The sequence below is a fragment of the Orycteropus afer genome, unplaced genomic scaffold (genome assembly GCF_000298275.1).
Source record: "Orycteropus afer afer isolate SDZICR_OR568_19922 unplaced genomic scaffold, OryAfe1.0 scaffold00501, whole genome shotgun sequence".
NCBI classification, from domain to species: domain Eukaryota; kingdom Metazoa; phylum Chordata; class Mammalia; order Tubulidentata; family Orycteropodidae; genus Orycteropus; species Orycteropus afer.
The window spans coordinates 295,451-316,668 of record NW_006922088.1 but is presented as its reverse complement, the minus strand read 5'-3'; the positions used below and the strand labels follow the sequence as shown (position 1 = coordinate 316,668).

Here is a 21,218-nt window from a genome sequence, read left to right as displayed (position 1 = left end):
AATGGAGGTATCTGAAAGTAAAGTAAGTGACCTGTGTGAGGAACATGTAGTCGAAAGGGCATACATAGGTTATGAAACCACACTGATCTGGATCCAAATCCTGATTTTCCTAACTACCAGCTATGTGACTTTGGACAAGCTTCAGTTTCTTCATCAGTAACATGGTAATAGTGATACCTACTTCATAAGATTATTGAGAAGATTAAGTGATTAAATGTACGTACAATGTCTAGCAGTGCCTGGTACGTCATAGATGCCCACCTGTATGAAGTTCCTTTCCCTCTTCTTCTCTGAAGTCAGAGGGCAAGGGCAGAGCAGGAAGAGGATGTGGGAGACCAGTCATAAAATGTACCCTTTGAGGAAGGGGGAATGTTAGCGACAACCCCCAGCAGAGGGAACATCACCTTCCAAGTCAGACACCAGCCTCACATCCTATATCTGAACAGCAGGGCAGTGTCTGGCTTATGTACTCTCCCTCACCGAGGTGGGTTATGGACTAATTGGTGATTCGGCTCGGGAGTTTCCTGATGGCGTGAGCAGCTGTGAGCTTATTAATCATCCTCATATGTCACAGACATCTGCCAGGAACCTTCAAAGTATGAGTGGTTATAAGAATTTCTTTGTTTCTGAATGGTTTCCCAAGCAGTGGAGTTCAGAGGTGCTGGATACCAGATGCGGGCTGGTGTCTAGAGAATTCACAGTGTAGAATAACCAAACGACACATATGTTGCTTCTAGGGAGCAAGTGGGTTTCAAATGGGGTGATGTAAGTTGGGTGCCAAGAAGTAAGATTTGATACATATATGGAAGAGATCTGATCCCCTTGTAAACTTTGACATCTGTGTGGCTTGATCTGGGTACTGAGGATGCCGCCATTTTGGTCAGCCCACACTGCAAGCAATGGTAGAAAAAATATGGACTTCTGTCTCCATTGCCCCTCTCACGAAATTGTCTTGTCTGTTTTAGTCCCTTTTAAATGATGAAGATGAGGAAATGCAACACAATGAAGGGAAAGAACGGAGCGGTGATAGTTTCAACTATGGTGCCTACCACTCTCTGGAAGCTGTGAGTATTTCAGAGCAGATTATCAAGTTTATCTGCCTCCTGGGTTTGTATAGCCCCACCCCTTACTTCTAGGAGATACTAATCTTTAGCACAGTATCACTTCACTTAAAACCAAAAACCCAAACTCACTGCCTTCCAGTTGGATCTGACTTATAGCGATCCCTCTTTGGGTTTCCGAGGCGGTTTCACTATGGATATCAGATCTCTTCCATATATTATATATTTCACTAAGATTGCTCAGTCTTTCTTCCGAGAAGTGGCTGGTGGGTTTGAACCACCAGCCTTCTGGTTAGCAGTCAAATACCTTAGCCATCACTTCACTTAGGGGCAAAAAAATGTGTGCCCTTCCATTCTGTTCTAGTTCTTGGGTAGTTTGACTCCCTCCAGCACCTAAGAACGTAGTGACACACAAACTGGCCATTTTCTCCAATATGCATCCTTCTTTTGTTAAGCAACCCCTTAACGAAAACCATGAAGTAATTGTAATCCTTTCTGGTCCTTGTAATTCAGCCTTCATACACCCACCACAGTCCCTCTCTTTCCTTCTCACAGGATAAAATGTTGCTTATTTCAGACAACTAGACAAGAGGTTACTTTCAAGGTTAACCAAATATTTCCAGTCATTTATCTCAAGCACTTGTAACGTATATTTGTTCCATAATGTGTTTTGGTTCTGTGTTTAGTTAGAAACCACTTTACATAGATGACTGATTTTCAAGGTAAGCCAATACTTCAAATGAAAAGCTTGGAGAAGAATAATTTAATCTGATGTTGGACTGGAACTGCGTCACGCATATATAGTTCTCTTATGTCCCTCACTGTCTTCTCCATTAACCTGCAGACTCTCCACAAGCTCAGGGACACATCCCAATTCTAAGTTGTTATTGTCCTTCATACCCCATAATACGTGAGGTTCTTCATATACAGAGATGGTGTTCTTGCATGCTTTTCATAAGGCATATACTTTATTTTTTCTAGATGGGTTGTTTCAAAGGTTGGCCAACTATTTCCACTTGTTTCCCATGATTGTTGGAAGTTTTGTTTATTGTGCACACTTCCAACTGCACTGCCCCTTGATCTCTCTTGTGACCAATGACACACATCTGCACAACAGCTGGATGATGTTAGGAGTTCAGTCTGGGGCCATGGACAAAAGCAGAGCACATGGGCCCACACAGGGATCAAGCCCATGACCTATGTCTCATTAGCATGGAACATTCCCTGGCCAAGCTAACCAGTCACAAATGTCACCAGAGACCCAGGAAGGCCCATCCCCTCACCTGTCTGCTACTGGAGCCCTACTTTCTCATCAGGCGCTCATTTCTGGTTCTTTGGCTCTAGGTGCCCATGGCAATCTGCTTTACAGCTTTCTCTCACTCCATGCGAGGCCTTTGCTGTGGGTTGGGGTCCCATCTGCCCGTAGCTTGATCACATTCAGTGTTTTCTTTCTTTTTTTCTTCAACTCTGATCATTTATTTTCCAAAGGGCTGGAGCCATTTCAGAAAGGAATTACTATGTAGCACCTATGATTCCACATCCATTCAGTGGTTTTTTTAAAACAGCTTCTAGCCACTTGGGCTTTCTGAGTTCTCTTGGGGAATTTCCTGTATCTGCCAGGCTTTCTGGTTCCAGACCTTTTGGGGTGGTTGCTGTGGCAATTGGGTTTCTGGTTCTGCACTTTTGGGGGTGGTCATTGTGGTGGTTATTATTTTTGTTAGTTTCTTGTTTCCCCTTATGCTGGCAGTGTGAAGGTAAGCCCACGTGAACAAAGCATGGTGACTTCACTTTTCCTGGGTGACCCTCTTCTCTCTCATGGCTCAGAGAGGCATCCTGCTTTTGCTCTACTTTGTAGGGTCATTGGGTAGAATTTTCTGGGCCCTCTTCATGGCCGAAACTGCCAATTCCCAGCTCTCCCTTTTGGGTAAAGAGCTCAGTCTAGTCCTTAGCCCACAGTGGGTCCACCATCCTCTACCCCTATTCCTGCTTTGCTATAAACTCTCAGCCCCCGCGGAGGAAAGATGGTCCTGCGGCGTCATCTCCCGCCCTCCCCTCTGGCACCTATAAGCTCCACTCTTTTGTGTGTGTTTTAAACTTGACTGTGCATTTGGAACATTGCCGTGGTATTTTATCTGGCGTGCCTGTGTATTTGAGGGGGCGTTTCTTCTGTTCAGTATGCCGTATTGACTGCAAGTCTGATAAACTCTTTACAGTTGGTTTTATTTTATATTGATTGTACATTTTTCTCCTCTGTATGTTGTTGTTGTTGTTATTTGCCATCGAGTCGGCCCCGACTCATAGCGACCCCTCCTTCGGTTTCCAAGGCAGTATCACTACGGAAGTAGGATTGCCCAACCTTCCTTCCGAGGAGTGGCTGGTGGGTTTGAATCGCCAGCCTTCTGGTTAGCAGTCAAGTGCCTTACGCACTATGCTACCAGAGCTCCCCTCCTCTGTATAGCTACTTCCAATTTTAGGGACTAACTATGTTTGTTTATTTCCTTCTGTTGACCCTCAAAGGGCTTGAGCAACTAAGATAGAGGAATTCTATTTCAATCAAACCTTATTTTTTTGCTGAAGGCAAATGGAAGCTTTCTTAGTCACTGTTCACAGCTCTTAGCTTATTTCACAAAGGCTTGGGAGAGAAATCATTTCCACAGTGGGTGTGAGCAGGATGGTCTATTGGGATGGAGGGGGAAGCTATTACAACTTCTATTTATATTTCTACATGCATTTATGTTTATTATGAGCTCAAACTCTGTTGTTTCTACTTCTTGTACATTATACACACACACATATATGTTGTTGTTGTTGTTTTGCTGTCGAGGTGGACCTGACTCATAGCGACCCCTCCTTGGGTTTCTGAGGCAGTATTACTACGGAAGTAGATTGCCCAACCTTCCTTCCGAGGAGTGGCTGGTGGGTTTGAACTGCCAGCCTTCTGGTTAGCAGTCAAGTGCCTTAGCCACTACGCTACCAGAGAGCTCCTGTATATATATATATATATATATATATATATACACACACGCACACACAACTTATACATTGCATGTATGTAGTACAATAGATATGTATGGTGTATGTACATATCCATGGATTCCCTGGTGCCACAAATGGTTAAGTGCTTGATTACTAGCTGAAAGGTTGGTGGTTTAAACCCACCCAGAGATGCCTTGGAAGGCTGGTGATGTGCTTCTGAAAGGTCCCAGCCCTGAAAACCCTATGCAGTAGTTCTCCTTTGCACACATGGGGTTGCCATGATGCAGAACCGACTTGACGGCAGCTAACAACGACACCAACATGCATCTCTCTGTCTAACTGTATATCTTGTGCATGTGAAATTGTTTAGCGATCAAGAAGTTGGGAGAATATTGTTTTCAGGAACTTTGGCTACATGAGGCTGTTGCTGGTTTGATGACGCAGAGGACTGCAGCTGTTGAAGGACTATGTGTGTAAACCTCTCTAGTTGTTCTGTTGTTGTTAGGTGTAGTACACAGGTGTCACAGCGACCCCATGTGCAACAGAACGAAATCCTGCCCACTCCTGCACCAGCCTCACAGTCCTTGCTGGGCTTGAGCCCATCGTTGCAGCCGCTGTGTCAGTCCATTTCATCGAGGGTCTTCTTTCTTACAGACCTTCTACTCTCTCTCATTCAGTGGACTGTAATTTTGTGGACAAATAAAATGTGGTATTCTTTAGAAAATTATAAAGGATCCTTTAGGTAGTTTCTCTAGAGTAAGCATTTCATGCTGATCATGTTGTCAACCCCAAGGCTAGGGGGCTGGAGGAAAAAGCTAAAGTTCATAGGCACCCACTCAGGGCAGAACAGTTTTTTTTTTTTTTTAATTGTGATTTGGGTGAATGTTTACAGAGCAGATTGGTTTTCTGTTCAACAATTCATACACATTTTGTTTGGTGACATTGGTGGCAATCCCCACAATGTAACAGCGCTCTTCCCACTTCCTCCCTGTGGTTACCATTTCCCTTCATCCTTTCCTGTCCCCTCCTGCCTTCTGTGCTTTGTCCCTGGGCAAATGCTGCCCTTGTGATACTGTATGGTTGATCTAATGAGTGTGTACCTTCTGGGTGTAGTTATTCACCTTATAAGCCTGTCTATTGTTTGGCTGAAAATTGAGCCACTGGGGTGAATTCAGTTCTAGGCCTGAAGGTGTCTAATGGCCGTAGCGTCAGGGGTTCCAGCAATTTCTATCAGACCAGTAAGTCTGGTCATTTTTATAATTTTGATTTTTGTTCCACATTTTTCTCCCCCTCTATCTGAGGCATCCTATTGTGATCCCTTCCAGAGAGTTCAGCAGTGGTAGCTGGACACCATCAAGTTCAGGTCTCAGGCTCATGGAGGCAGGGATTCATGTGGTCCATAAGTCCTTTGGGTTAATTGTTTCCTTGTGTCTTTGATTTTTTTCATTATTAATTGTTCTGGACTATGAGAGACCAATAGTTGTACCTTAGATGGCCTCTCACAAGCTTTTAAGAGCCCAGTCGCTACTCACCAAAGGAGGGTGTAGAGCATTGTCTTTGTGGACTATATTATGCCAATTGATCTTAATGTAAGCTGAAGAGATTTTTAAAAATGCTGTTGGGTTGCCTTTTTCTGCCTCAGATTTACCACGAGATGGACAGCATAGCTGCAGATTTCCCTGACTTTGTGAGCAGGATGAAGATTGGACATTCGTTTGAGAACCGGCCACTGTATGTGTTGAAGGTGAGGTTCCAAGGACTCCCAGGGGCCCCGCCTGGGCTCAGACTCTGGTCCTCAGGTCTGGGACCCAGGTCTCAGGCCTCTGAAAGAAGCAGCTTCTCAGGACCTCCTTGGTCTCAGGAAAGAGTGAGGTCAGGAAACATCCTGCCCAGCTTAGAATTTGGTCTGATTGAATGGCCCTTGCTTTTGCTTAATTAGGGGGGAGTTAGAGTGAGCACACCCCGAACCAAGATTTGACTGAGAGGCAGGATCAGTGGGGAGGGGCAGGTGTTCCAGAAAGCTCTCAGATGGACCATTCTCCTTTCCTTCATTCCACTTTCTCTAAATAGCGAGACAAACCGGGATAGTTCTGCAAACTCTAATCTGCTTTTAGGAATGCTTGTTGGAAAAGGTAAGTCCCTGGGCGATGCAAACAGATAAGGCACTGCTACTACTACTAACTGAAGGGTGGGTGATTTGAGTTCACCCCGAAGCACCTTGGTAGGAATATCTGGTGATCTACTTCTAAAAGCTCACATCCACTGGAAAACCTCTGGAGCGCTGCTCTATGAAACACATGGGATCACCATGGGTTGCAGTTGACTTGATGCAACTGGTTTGGTTTGGCTTATTGGAAAAGTGACCTGGAATGGTCATTTTAGAGGTAATGTCATTTTAAGTCCAACCTGTGGGTCCTTGGCTGCAGAAAGCCTACTATCCAGATAGTTCTATCAGACTCAGGTCTGCATTGGCAAAGGGGATAGAGAATGGAGACCACTCTACCAATTACAATGAAACCTGTGAGAGCTGGGATTTGATGGGACCGCCTTACTTTTCTGGGTCTCACAAGATTTCCACCTTTGGCAGAGTGTAGTCTTTCCACTTTCTGTGGCTCATTTTAGTGGAAAATATTTGAATTTTCCTTCTCCAACACGTTTCTGCCTTACATAGTTTCCGGCTTTCACAGGTTCTACTGCTATAAATAATCCAGTTGAATGGATTATAAAGACTTTGGAGATATGAACCATGGAACTCTTAGCATCCTATAAGGCCTGAAGAACTCAGACTTACAGCAATGGGCAAATTACCAGGGGAAGGATACTTGCCACTGAGTTGTTGGCTCTAAAATAATGACGTGTAGATTATTGGCTGAGCTGATGGAGACCCTGGCTTCTTGGCTCCAAGCTCTGACCATGGCAGAGCCAGGAGACAGAGTTCATTAGTGCCATTGACAAAGAGCTGTAGTCAACCCCCTGGTCCCAATTTGAAGAGCAAATTCATTTACTACATCCATTAGGTCAGTCGGGTTTGTGCACTCTGTGTCTCTCTCTGTTGGGATACCATTTTAGGTCTTTCAAGAGGCATAATATTATCACTAATCACAGTGTCATTACAATGCACAATACAGTTTGTTTTCCTTCCATGTGCGTCCAATGGGAGATGCTTAAGTTGCCCAGAACTGCAGCTCGGGCCCACCAGCCAAACAGCTGAGCTCCCTGGTCACAAGAAGTCGATAAATAGATGGTGCCCTCTGACACATTTGGTCTCTGAATGATCTTAAATGGATTAAACGAATAGGAGCACGATGGGGAGGGAAGGGGAGGGGAGTGGAGCTGTGGCCTGCCTGTCACTTCTGGCCTCTTTCTTTCTCTCCTGCAGTTCAGCACTGGAGCAGGTGAACGGCGGCCAGCCATCTGGCTGAATGCGGGCATCCATTCCCGTGAATGGATCTCTCAGGCCACAGGCATCTGGACAGCGAGGAAGGTCATGTTGCTTGGGATTAGCCGGGAGTTCTGGTGGGCCTGGAATACCTCCACAACCAAATGACCAGGTGCACCCACGGTGGTGACATCTAATGAGCTGCAGAGGTGGACCAGGGACTCTGTGGAGCTGGCCTCGCAGAAAGGGAGTAGCCCTTCTGTAGCAGCAAACTCAGCTGAGCTTGGCCTTCTTACCCATCCAACCCCACCGGCCTTTGGGGACCTCCTGCTGCCTCTATTCCTCTCTGCAAAGCCAGTTATAAGCCAGCTCTGGGAGAGGAGGGCCCATCTCTCCTCCCTGTTTGATGGGGAAACAAATACCTAAAGGTCTCTGGGTAGTGCACAGTTTGTGCTCAGCTACTACCTGGGAGATTGACAGTGTGAACCCATCCAGAGGCACTGTGGAAAAAAAGCCTGGTCATCTACTTCCATAAAGATTACAGCCAAGAAAACCCTGGGTATCAGCTCTACTCTTGAAACACATGGGGTCACCATGAGTTGCAATCAACTCAGTGGCAACGGGTTTATGATGATCTGTGGCATCCCCACTCTCCTGCTCCCCTCCCCCCAGAATGGATGACTAGCCTGGGCCCCAGGACTGACTCTGGTATATGGCACTAGAGCAGTCATGATGCATGTAGGGACTGATGGCTCAGAGACCTTGACAGAGAGCCATGGGCAGGCAGGGAGGCTCCCAGGGTGGCTGGTGTTCTCAGAGGTGGGCCTCTGGGGAGGCGCACAGACAGGCACAGCTGACAAGCACTTTGTCGTGTGTGCTTAGATTGCATCTGACTACCAGAAGGACCCAGCCGTCACCTCCATCTTGGAGAAAATGGACATTTTCTTGTTGCCTGTGGCCAATCCCGATGGATATGTGTACACGCAAACCAAAGTGAGTCATACCTAACGGGCTGGGCATGGAGTGAACTCCTGGCTTTAAGCAGCTGTGTGATTCAGAGGATAGTTCCACAGATGAGCTCGTCATGAGCTTCCTAGGCACGTCATTTGCCTGTCAGTCTCTTGGGTGAGAACCACTGGGAACCTTTCTTTCCTTAGTGAGAGTATAGCCCAATGAGCCCCATCACTGACCTTGAATGATCATCCACATTCCCACAGTCTTCTTTCCATCTATTTCTCACCCACCCACATTTTTTTTTTCGTGAAGTATTTTAAAGCAGATCCCAAACATCATGTTATCTCACCCCAAAATACTTTGGTATGCATCTCTACTGGATGATTAAAAAACAGGGGGGAGGGGACACTATACCACCATCAGCTCTGAAAAACAAGCAGGTTCTTGAATGCCACTAATACCCCCAATTGTCTTAAAACTGCCCTTTAAGAGGCAGTTTGTTCCATACACGATCCAAACAAGGTCCACACACTCCATTCGATTATGTCCCTGAAGTCCCTCTTCTGCCAAAGGCCCTCCCTCCCATGCCGGTCCCAAATGTCACACATTCACTGGAGAAACGAAGGGATTTGCCCCGCAGTGCCTTGCATTTGGAATTTGGCCACTGGCTGCTTTGCACCGTTTAATCTGCCCCCTTATCCCCCATATTTCCTGTAATGGGAGGTCAGATCTGGAGGCCAGATTCAATGCAGGTGATTTTATCAGCAAGAGTGAAATTGGGGCTCTGCAAGTGTCTGTTTGTCCCAAGTCAGGAATTGGTCAGTAGGTCCAGGTGATGCCAGCCTGGTTCTGGTGTTGGAAATTCTCCTCGGGGAGTTGTGGGGAGCTCCTTCTGAGCACCAGAGAGGGCTACTGCTCCTCTCTCTGGGGGTGGGGGGAGACTGTTCAGTTAGCGAGGACTGGCCCAGTGATTCTCTGGGCATCTGGAGCCCAGCAGCTCACCCACTGGGTTCTATTCCCATCCTGGGCCACCTGCCAGTGCCCTGACCTATTGCTGAGTATTTCGTGGATTTTTCAGAACCGGTTCTGGAGGAAGACGCGGTCCCAAAATCCTGGAAGCCGCTGCATCGGTGTCGACCCAAATAGAAATTGGAACGCCAGTTTTGGAGGTAGGTGGGGGACTGTTTTCAAATCCTGCTGCTGCTGGAGTAGCCTGGTCCACTAGGACCCCCAGCTCTAGCAAGGGACCACCTTCCAGTCTGGCTCCATTGCTGATTCATTGAGAGACTTTGGGGGAACCCCTTATACTCTCTGTGTCTTCTGTTTGGCTTTTGATCTCATTTTTCTAATTTTGAAAGAGAATGATTCAATAATTCCTGCCCTTCTGAGAGAACCACGGGTCAGGGCCTCTTTGCAGTGGGACTGCAACCTACACTAATTGTTTATGGATTTCTGGGACGAGCAAATGGTTAATGCACTTGGCTGCTAACCAGGAGGTTAGGGGTTTGAGTCCACTCAGAGGCACCTTGGAAGAAGGGCCTGGTGTTAACTTCTGAAAAATCAGCCATTGAAGCCCCTCTGGGGCACAGTTCTACTCTGATACTCGTGGGATTGCCATGAGTTGAAGTCAACTTGATGGCAACATTTTTCTCCCCCAACTTTCTATAGCCCACTGTAGTCTTAGATGGGTAGATTGCAGGCCCTTCTTTACCTCCTTTATTCCTGGCCATACCACCTTCTGCTGGGTGAGTTGCTGGGTGAGTGGAGAACTCCTGGTGGTGGGAGAGGAGCAGTTTCCGCTGATCTTGTCATGAAGATGCAACTCTAGCAGTTTATCCTTTGATGTGTGAGTATGAACCTCAGCAGCCTGATGTCAGGCAAAGGGAATGAAAGTTAGGAGCTTTGAGTTCTGAGTTCCAGCTGCTTAAAGACCACCTCCTGCAAAAATGCCACGGACTTTCTCATATATTTATTCTTTTTTATGCGAGTGAATTGTGTTATCTGAAGTGACAAGATGGTGGCTCAGAGACAATCTCAAGATCACATGGCTGAATTGAGCTGGGTGCCCAACTCCCCTTCCAGTTCCAGACCCATGCAACTCTCTTTCACTCTTCTTTAGCTGCATGGACGTTTGGTTTTTATTTTTAACGTACTTCTTTCACTTGCCTAGAAATACCACAAAAACCTTTGGGGGAAGAATATTGGGATGGTGGGAAGGGGGCTGATACAGATATGGGGAGTGAGGACATCCAAGTTCGGCCAGATAGTCCTGCCATTGGGGTGATTTCACATGCACACCGGATACCATGGGGAGCTCTCTTGTAAAGTAGCACAGCAGCAATATTTCTAAATACCTGTCAAATGATCAAGAGATTTTAGCCACAATAGATTATTTTTGGCAGCACTTGGCCATTAGGATCTGAACCAAGAGAATGAGTTGACACCAGCATAAATGGAGTCGTTTTCATTATTAATTGGTATTCATATTAACTAGCTAGAATACTTATTAATTACAACTCATTGTCAAGTATGGTATTAATTATTCATAACAGCTGTTACTGGTACAATACAAGGGCAACTCTCCCTGTTTAAGGAGCCCTAGTGACTTTCCTTCCCAGCGGTGGCATCCCAGACCCCTGCCTCCCATTTCCATGCCCTGCCTCCCATACACACACCACCGGCCGGGTCTCAGGAGAGTCTGACAGTGGCCTGCCCATTGCCACTACCTTCAGACCACCTCCTCTTGGTTTAGTGTCCTACATCTCTGTTTCTTTGGCCTATGGGTTAATGTCTCTTCTTGGGCTGTCACCTACAGGAAAGGGAGCCAGTGACAACCCATGCTCTGAAGTGTACCACGGGCCCCATGCCAATTCGGAAGTGGAGGTGAAATCGGTGGTAGATTTCATTCGAGAACATGGAAATTTCAAATGCTTCATTGACCTGCACAGTTACTCCCAGTTGCTGATGTACCCTTATGGGTACATGGTCCGCAAGGCCCCAGATGCTGATGAGCTGGTGAGTGGCTGCCTTCTGCCCATCCCTGCCTACTTTACCCTGCAGGGGCTGCCACAGGGGTCATTCTACATATGTAGAGAGAAAGTCAGGAGCCTGTGCTTGGAGCTTTAAGGGTCTTCTACCCCTTGCTGTGCAGGTAAGCACTAAGCTGCTAACTGAAAGATTGGAGGTTTGAGTCCACCCAGGGGTACTTGGAAGACAGGCCTGGTGATCTACTTCCGAAAAGTCAGCCGTTGAGAACCCTCTGCAGCCCAGTTCTGCTCTGACCCACGTGGGTCGCCAGGAGTTGGGACTGACTCTGTGTTAGTGGCAGCTGCTTTTGGTTCTTCTCCCCTTGCCCTTTGGGAAGTGCCATCAGGCCAACTGGGAACAGGAAGATGATGGTCCTCATTTCTGTGGGTGCTGTGAGTTCCACAAGCCACACCTGCCCACCTGCCTTTCCTTCTCCCTTGTTTCTCTGACTGAAACATCAAAGGCCCAGTGCTTGGCAAGAACTGTGGTGGGCAGTGTGGTGGATGGGGGAGATGTTCCTCGTTCCTGGTGAGGAGGAATGTAAGGATTGTAGTCTGTGTCATGTACATTGATGTGTCCCAGGAAGTGGAGAGGCACTTGGGGTGGAGCAGGGCTTGTATCTGTAGGGAAACTACAGCCCTTGCCTCTGTGCCAGTCAGCTTGAGTGTACCGCTCTGCTCAGGGTTCCCATAGGCCCAGGACCCTCTGGACAGATGTACCTCCTCAGGGCTCATGGCTAAGTGTGGACTTGATTTTGGCCCCCACTGGTCCTTCTAGGTGGGTACCTGGGCAGGGCACTTCATGTGGTGTGACCCTGCCTCCCCCTTCACTCTGGAGCATCTACCTCTTAGGTGGCTTTCTCTTGAATGCACTTGACCTTCCCTCATGTCCATGGGCAGGTGGAGGTGATGGTGTCTTTACAATATTCCTAATGGGTTGGGTGGCAGCCCTCCAGATCTTTGGAGAACTTGAACACAACTCTTCCCATCTGAGTATGTGATACAGTACTCACGCTTGCAGAGTGCTTACCCGCCATCCTGTCTCTCTTCTTACCTCCCCCTCACACCAGTTCCCACAAACTGCAAGTGAAGAGCCGGGGGTGTGGTGGGAGAAGGTGTTGGAGGAACCAGCCCATGTCCCACACTTTATAGTCAGGCCTGAGCTCTAATTGGATGGGAAAGAAGAAGTGACCAGAAGGGAAAATCAGGGGAGGTATGGAGAAACTTCCAGATCATCACAGTGAGGAACAGTGGAGGAATGTCAGGCTGGTGGGATCCATCCTCTCTCACTCTGCTGATTCCCCTCCCAGGACAAGGTGGCAAGGCGTGCGGCCAAAGCTCTGGCTTCCCTGTCGGGCACTGAGTACCAAGTGGGTCCCACCTGCACCACTGTCTGTAAGTACTTGCTGTCCTTACCAGTTACGTCAAAAATTCTGGAGAGGGGACTGGATGTGGAGTGGGGAGAGAGCTGTCAGCTGGGCTTCCTGGGCTGTGGTCTGATTGTTTTTGTTGTTAGCAGTAGATGGCATTTATGTCAAGCCCGAGTTTCAGTGGCTGTTGTGGGGTCTTCGTCACCATCATCACCACTGTTACTCTGTGTATCTCACGTCTGTGAGGAGTTCGGTCCTTCTGTGTGGTACGGTCTGCATTCTTTACCTGCCATTGAAGGTCCTGGCATACTTTACCCAAACTTCCTCAAGCCCATTCCATTTTCAAAGGAAACCCAGCTTTGGATTGGCAGAGGGATTGGGGGTGGAAATGCTAGAGGGGCAGGGGAGCTGCTCTCATCTCTTATCAGAAATGAACAGACGTTGGAGCATAGAGAGCTGGGCTAGGGCCTCCAACTTTGGTTAGCATCAAGCCAAAAGAACCCCCCAAAATCTACCAAGTCCCCAAAGTTGAGCCTGGGCTTGAGGCTCATGACCACAGCCTCACTCTGAGGAGGGTCCTTTTGTTTTGGTTTCTCACTGAGATGTTTCATTTGAGCAAATCACTTTGTTGGTGCTGGGATTCTTCCAGGTCTCCTGCTTCTCTTCTTCTTCTTCTTTTTTTAATTTTTATTGTGATTTGGGTGAAAGTTTACAGAGCAAATTCATTTTCCATACAGCAGTTCATACACATTTTGTTTCATGACATTGACTGCAATCCCCACAATGTAACAGCTCTCTTCCCACATCTTTCCAACTCCTGGCGACTCTTTCCCATGCATTCCTGCCCCCTGAGCTATCTCCCTGTGCAAATACTGCCCTTCTGTGATCGTTCTAAGGAGAGTATCTACCTAGTGTGAATGTTCACCCTATATGCCTATTGTTTGCTTGGAAATCATCAGACCAGTGAACTGGCCCTTTTTTTTAAAAAATGATTTTGTGTTTTATTCACATTGTTCTCCCACTGTATCCAGGATCTCCTGCACTGATCCCTTTCTGAGTGGTTGACAGTGGTCGCCGGGCACCATCTAGTTCTTCTGGTCTCATGGTCATATAAGCTGAGGTTTGCATAGTTCACTAGTCCCTTGGATTGTTTCCATGCATCTTTGGTTTTATTCATTCTTTCAGGTCTCTTCTTGTGAGTCTTTCTTAAAATGTTCCCTTTGGGAAAAATTAGGACTATTCTCCATGACCCCAGCTGTATATGAGACTATAAATACACTCACAGGAAGCACAGCTCTGAGCCCTTTCTAGCTGTTGTAGTTGTTAGCTGCTGTGGAGTTGGTTGACCCCTGAGTCATGGGGACCCCACGCACAGTGGGATCAGATTACTGTGATCCATAAGGTTTTTTTTAAAGCATTTTATTAAAATATAATTTATGTACAGTGAAATATACAAAACTAAAGTGATATGGGTCAGGGCATTTTTTTTTTTTTTTTTTTTTGCAGTGTTCCCTTCCCTCCCCTCCCATCCCTGGCAACCGACAAAGAAAGTTTCCCTCCATATATAAACCTTTCCTTGACCCTCCACAACAATGAACTAATACTGTATTTGTCCTTCTGTGATTGACTTATTTCATTCAGCATAACGTCCTCCAGGTTCATCCATATTAAGTGATTTTTGCATACTGTACATTATTCTTAAGTACTGCATAGCATTCCATTATGTGTATGTACCATAGTTTGGTCATCCACTCTTCCACTATAAATCTTAGAGATAAGTCCCTTGCCAGATATGTAATTATTGGCAAATAGGAATTTCTTGCTGTCATTTTTGTTATGTGCTTTCTTGTGGTGTCAATTTCTTTGTTCCATATAATTTTCTATGCTGAGTTAATTTTGTTTCTGAATTGTGTTATCACTTCCTTCATTGCTATTGTTTTAGTATTTGCTGAATATTTATGCTGGTCCTCTTTTTTGATGTGAAGGTTTATCATTTTTCTTTGAGGTTACCCTGTGATTTATAGTTTTCTTCACAAGTTTAGAACAGTCTATCCTATCTTGTAGTTGTCTTGACTTGTCTACCATCTGGAAGTTCTGTAATGACACAGTTTTTCCCCTCTTTTGGGTTTGTAGTTGTCCTCATTTGTCAATTGATGTCTCTGGTTCCCTGTTTACAAGCTTATAGACTTATTTACTTTGGATACTTCCATAGCTGGGTTGGTTTCTGGGTTATGTCATCATGTACATTAATGGTCAGTTGTTGTTGGCTGTTGTTGCTTCTCTGACCAAAGGGCTCCCTTTAGCATCTCTTGTAAGGTTGGCCTGGTTTTAACAAATTCCCTTAATTTCTGCTTATCTGGAAATGTCCTAATTTCACCATCATATTTGAGGGACAATTTTGCTGGGTACATAATTCTTGGTTGGAAATTTTTCTCTTTCAGTGTTTTATATATACCATCCCATTATCTTCTTGCCTGCATGGTTTCTCTTGAGAAATCCAAGCTCAGTCTTATTGGTTGCCCCTTGTAGGTAACTTTTTGCTTTTCCTGTGCTGCTCTCATGATTCTTTCTTTGTCTTTGGTTTTGGTAAGTTTGATGATGATATGTCTGGGTGATTTTCTTTTGGAGTTTATCCTGTTTGGGGTTCGTTGGACTTCCTGAATGGATATATTCTCATCTTTCATAATACCAGGAAAATTCTCTTGCAACAAATCTTTGACAATTTTCTCTGTTGTTTTATTTGTCTCTTCCTGTTCTGGAATTCTGATTACACGTAGGTTATTCCTTTTGATGGTATCCCACATAAACCTTAGGCTTTCTTCATTTTGTTTTGCTCTTTTTTCTGATTGATCCCTTTCCAAAGAAGTGTTCAGGTATTTGCCTTCAATCTCCCTAGTTTTGTCTTCCATTGATTCAATTCTGCTCCTTTGCCCATTCAATGTCTTACATATTTCTGAAAATTTAGTATTAATCTTCTGGATTTCTGTGTGAAGATTTTGTATCATTTCTAATTTTTCATTTATTTTGTCATTTTGTTCTTGTATTGTCTTTTGAAATTGTTCTGGGGTTTTCTCTGTGTTTTCCTTGGTCTGTCTCCCAATTCATTGAAGATACCTAAATATAATTCTTTTGAATTCCTTATCAGGGAGTTCCTGTGCTGCGTCTTCCTCAGAGATATGTGTTTTGGGTCTGTATCCTGGTCCCTTGTTTCTCCTGCTTTATGTTGCTTCTTTGTGTGGACTGTGATGCTCTGTTGTTTCCGAGGCATTGTGATGTTTTTGTGTTTATGTTTAGTTGGTGATTGTATGTTGGAGGAACTTGTCCACACTTTTCATTTTGTTTGTATGTTATCTATGCAAACAAGGTACTGTACTGTATTTGCTAGTGGGCAGCACTTATATACATTCATCACCTGTCTCCTTTCCTGTTGTCAGCCTCTGGTATGTCCCTGCCGACCTTGGCAAACAGAGCCTATTCTTAGGTCCTTGGAACCCAAATGAGAATGCTATCACTTTAAAATCCAAAATGGTTGCCACTTGTAAAGATTCAAAATGGCTGCACCCTTGGTCACTTTAAATATCCAAAATGGCCACCAGGTGTAACAATCAAAATGGCTGCGCCCTCCAGACAGTGGAAAGTCAACAGCTCAGTAGTCTCCCACCTTGCTGTTTCCCTTCCTAGTCATAGGCCACCAGTGCAGTCATCCCTGCAGCCCTTGGTGACTAGGGCTGATCTTTAGGTCGATTCTCAAGGCTCCAGGATTATCTTTTGTATCTCTTTCAATTGGTTTTTCTTTTCTTTGTTGAAGAGGGTCTGTGTCGCTTGTCTGCCTGTTCCTCTATCTTACTGGAAGTCCCTGATCCATAAGGTGTTTATCAGCTGATTTTCAGAAGGAGGTGCCAGGCCTTTCTTCCTGGTCCATCTTAATCTGGAAGCTCCACTGAAATGTGTTCCATATCATAGCAACATGCAAGCCTTCATTGACAGACAGTTTGTGGCTGCCCATGAGGTGCACTGTCCAGGAATTGAACTCAGGTCTCTGACATGGAGGGCAAGAATTCCACCAATGAACCACCTCCTTTTTCAAGCTAATCCCCTTATTTATCCTTCTTCAGCCTTTTCCTCCAACTGTCTTTTAACAGGTTCACCCTCAGAGCCCCTGCTAACTTGCCACCATTTATTTCCTCTTCAATTCTGTAACTCACTTGCCCATCTACTTGCTTCTCATCGTTAGTTGTTCCCTTCAGGACTGCATCCCACTCAGCCCTCCTCTCTACTCTGACCTCCACACCCTTACCTGTGTCCTTTGCCACCAGGCTGCATGAACCCATTAGTATGATGTTGATGTTTGTGTTGCTAATTGCAGCAACAACCACTAATTATTCATGATTTATTATTGTTGTTGTTGTTAAATGGAGCTCTCAAACATCAGGGGAGTTTCTCCACTCTCTACTTCATCAGAACTGAGTCAGGGACTAGAGTGTGAAGTGTGGTACAAGTCTTCTGAGGAGGTCTTCTGGAAAGATCTTTGTGCATCAACATTGTCCTGGCTTTTGGGCCAAACACCAGTTTAAATAATGGCCTTGTCCTCCCATATCAAATGCATTCTTCTCCCCAGCATAGGCTATGCCAAAACTCAGAGATACTCATCAGGTTCCACCAACAAGAGGAGGCAGGCTCTCATGAGGGTTGTCCCAGGAGCCATAAAAGCCCTTACCTCTTTCAAAAACCCATCTTGTATTCTTTATAGACTCTGTCTGCCCTCCTTGCTTTCCAAAAAGTCAATGTTTGTAGAACAAAACTCTCTCTAACCCTCTGTGTCATGGCATGCGTTAAGTAAGTAGTTGATGCTTTTCCCTTCAAGGGCTGGCACTTTCCGTATATTAGCCATTTTAGATGGAAATAATTCTAATGTGGGTTCCCCATTTTCCTGCCTTCTTAAACAGAGCATGTAGAAGAGACCTGAGCCCCTTTCTTCATGACTGAGCAGTCTTCTGACCATTGTTGTATCCTGAAGGCCTATTGTACCCTATAGGACTGTTCCATCCCCATGCTAATAGCCCCAGCCTCATTTGATTCTTAAAGTCTTGGGTCTTCTTTTGAGAGTTTTCACATTCCCTTCCTCCTATCAATCTCAAACTACTTTCAAGCCAACCATCTCTGTTGTTGTTTGGTGCCATTGAGTTGGCTCCAACTCATAGCAACCATATGTACAACAGAACGAAACACTGCCTGGTCCTGCATCATCCTGACAATCCCTGCTATGCTTGAGCCCATTGTTGCAGCCGCTGTGTCAATCCATCTTGTCAAGGGTCTTCCCCTTTTTTGCTGACCCTCTACTTTACCAAGCATGATATCCTTCGCCAGGGACTGGTCCTTTCTGACAACATGACCAAAGTAGGTGAGATGAAGTCTGGCCATTCTCCATTCTAAGAAACATTCCAGCTGCACTTCTTCCAGGACAGATTTATTTGTTCTTCTGGCTGTCCATGGTATTTTCAGTGTTCGTCACCAACACCACAATTCTAATGCATCAATTTTCCTTTTGTCTTCCTTATTCATTGTCCACGCTTTTCATTTTGTTTGTATGTATATGAGACTACCTCTAGCAATACCTTTTCTTCTTCTTCACTGATTTGGGTCTACGAAGGGCTTGGAAACAAAGTTCTTTGAGTTTGTTTGACTGGTGGACAAATCGTGAATAGTAAAGGTGTTCATGGTAGCATTGTTTAGAGTAGCCAAGACTGGTAAGCATCTAAATGCCCATCAGTAGAGTGCTGGGTAAATAGATTTGACACATTCATACAATGGAACATTCTGTGTTAATAGGGAGTACTCTGCAATTGTTAATTGAGAAATGCAGCATCCAGAGCTGTGTTTATAGTAGGTTCCTAGAAAGAAGATGTAGGCTTTGAGCAGGGGCCCAAGTAAAGTGAAGTTCATCAACTCCATTGCTTTGACTGCTCAGTCCCTTGCCTGAATCTTGGTGTGTTCTGAAATACTTGAGCTTGCCATGTAAATAACCCCTAGAAACTTCTGGTGCCATTACATGTTGTTTATTCAGCTTTATCTCAGGATAGAGAAAGGCTATGGGGCCTCAGGGTCACACAGGGATTGCAGAGTGTAGGAGAGCCTATTCCACCCATCAGGGTGCACGTAACCTCAGTAGAAGCAACATCTATAGAAAAAAACACGATGGTTTCATAAGAAATGACCCTTAGGGACAATGGAAAAGCAAATATGTTTCAGTCAAGTCAATTCTGACTCATAGCAACCCTATAAAACAATAGAATTGCCCCATAGTGTTTCCAGTGTTGCAAATCTTTATGGAAGCAGACTGTCACATCTTTCTCCCTTGGAGCACCTGGTGGGTTCCAAGCGCAGACCTTTTGGTTATCAGCCCAGTGCCTAACCACTGCACCATCAAGGCTAAATAAAGAGACCCCTACTTTCGTGGAACAGGCATGTGATATACCAAAGGCTCTAGAGTAGGCTGAAGGGAGCGTGGGCTTTTCTCATCAGATGGACCTAGGTTTAAATTCTAGCTCTGCCATTTACCATCTGTGTTTCCTTTGGTAAATCACCCATTCTGAGCCTGGACTACCTCATCCATAAAACAAGGACAATAATACCTACCTCATTTGGTTTTCAAAGATTGAGACCGTAAATGTAAAGTTTCTAGTGTAATGACTGGCTTATGATAGATGCTCAATAAATGGTAGTTGGTATTGGCATCATTATTATGCCATTCTGTATCAGCTACACTTTGCATTTTTAGCCAGTTTCTGCTGTCGTCAAGTTTGACGGAAGCCCTGGTGGCACAATGGTTAAGCACCAGCTGCTAACTGAAAGTCTGACAGTTTGAATCCACCCAGTGTCTCTTCAGGAGAAACAGCTGGTGATGGGCTTTTATAAAGATAATGCCAAGCAGACCTCATGGAGCAGTCCTACTTTGTCACATGGGGTTGTGGCATTGACTCAAAGGCACCCAACAACAACAGAGGTTGACCGGGGAGAAGCAGAAAAACAGGGCTCTTGTCATCCCCAGGGCTTTTGGCCCAAGGAAATACCAAGGGCTGTGCTTCCTTTTCTCTGTGTGTCAGTCATCTATTACTGCATTAAAAAAAAAAAAAAAAAAAAACCCCAAAAACAAGGAATGGGGCTAACCATGAGAAAAAAGGGAAATTTAAGCAAAAAAAAAAAAAAAAAAATTACCCCCAAACTTAGTGGTTCAAACAACAAACATTCATTCCCTCATATTGTTTCTGTGGGTCAGAAATTCAGGAGCATCTGAGTGGGTGGCTGTGGCTCAGGGCCTCTCACGAAGTTGTAGTCAAGATGTCTCCCAGAGTTGCAGTCAACCAAAGGCTTGACTGGGGCTGGAGGCTCTGCTTCCAAGGTGGCTCATTCAGCTGCTTACAGCATCAGTGCTGGTTGTTGGCAGGAGGCCTCAGTTCTTCACCACGTGCACTCTTCATAGGACTGCTTGAGCGGCCTTACATGACAGCTGGCTTCCCCCACAGCGAGTGATGCAAGAGAGAGCAAGGCGGAAGCTGCAGTATGTTTTGTAACCTAGTCTTGGAAGTAACACACCTTAATTTCTGCAATATCCTGGTAGTTATACAGGTCAGGTCAGCCCTACTCTGTGTAGGAGAGGATTGCACTAGGGTGTAATACTGGGAAGCAAAGATCACTGGGGCCATTTTGGAAGCAGCCTGCCACACTCTGTCTCTGTAAATGCTGGTTTTCAGTGACCTGCAGGAGTCTCTACAGTGAGTTACTGACAAGATGGGAATGAAGTCTCTTGTTTGGAGACTTGTGAAGACTTCGCGGTGCAGGACAGCCTGAGACTGTGGCTCAAGCTCAAGTTTATGTGGAATAGGTTTGATGACCTGTAGCAAGAACTCTGCATCCCTAAGGAACCTGCAGTAGGCAGAACTTTTGGCCCCTTGCCACCTAACTCTGAAGGGAACTGGGCTTCAAAGGTGTTTTCTCTTTCGATTTACAGACCCAGCTAGCGGGAGCAGCATCGACTGGGCATATGATAATGGCATCAAGTATGCTTTCACGTTTGAGCTGAGAGATACTGGGCACTATGGTTTCCTGTTGCCAGCCAACCAGATCATCCCCACCGCAGAGGAGACATGGCTGGGCCTGAAGACTATCATGAAGCATGTGCGGGACCACCTCTACTAGACCAGGCCCCCACTCACACACGTGGTGGCCTCTATTATGGGGGTCCATTCCTCCTCGTGTGGCTCCCTCGGGCTTTGAAAGAGCCCGACAGCCCCTCTGCAGCCCCCTCCCTGGAGCTGGTGCGCTCTGCTGGTGCATCTGTGAGGCTGCCTCCCTGCTGTATTCTTGTCCTGCTATGTGGCTGAACCTTTCGTATGGCTCTCTTTCCACATGGCTGCTTGAGCAGGCCACACTTTGGGTCATCCTTTACTGGGTG

General features: G+C 45.7%; 1 protein-coding gene across 1 annotated transcript in view; it reads left to right on the top strand.

Moving 5' to 3' along the window:
• The window catches only part of CPA4 (carboxypeptidase A4), a 30,647-nt gene extending 9,685 nt beyond the window's left edge, over positions 1-20,962 (top strand). Inside the window, exons 4-11 of the mRNA XM_007955392.2 lie at positions 966-1,064; positions 5,680-5,781; positions 7,417-7,521; positions 8,299-8,409; positions 9,449-9,539; positions 11,186-11,385; positions 12,707-12,791; positions 20,775-20,962. Coding sequence (XP_007953583.1) covers positions 966-1,064; positions 5,680-5,781; positions 7,417-7,521; positions 8,299-8,409; positions 9,449-9,539; positions 11,186-11,385; positions 12,707-12,791; positions 20,775-20,962 — 981 coding nt within the window. The remainder of the gene's footprint in view (positions 1-965; positions 1,065-5,679; positions 5,782-7,416; positions 7,522-8,298; positions 8,410-9,448; positions 9,540-11,185; positions 11,386-12,706; positions 12,792-20,774) is intronic.
• The last annotated feature ends 256 nt before the right edge of the window (positions 20,963-21,218 follow it).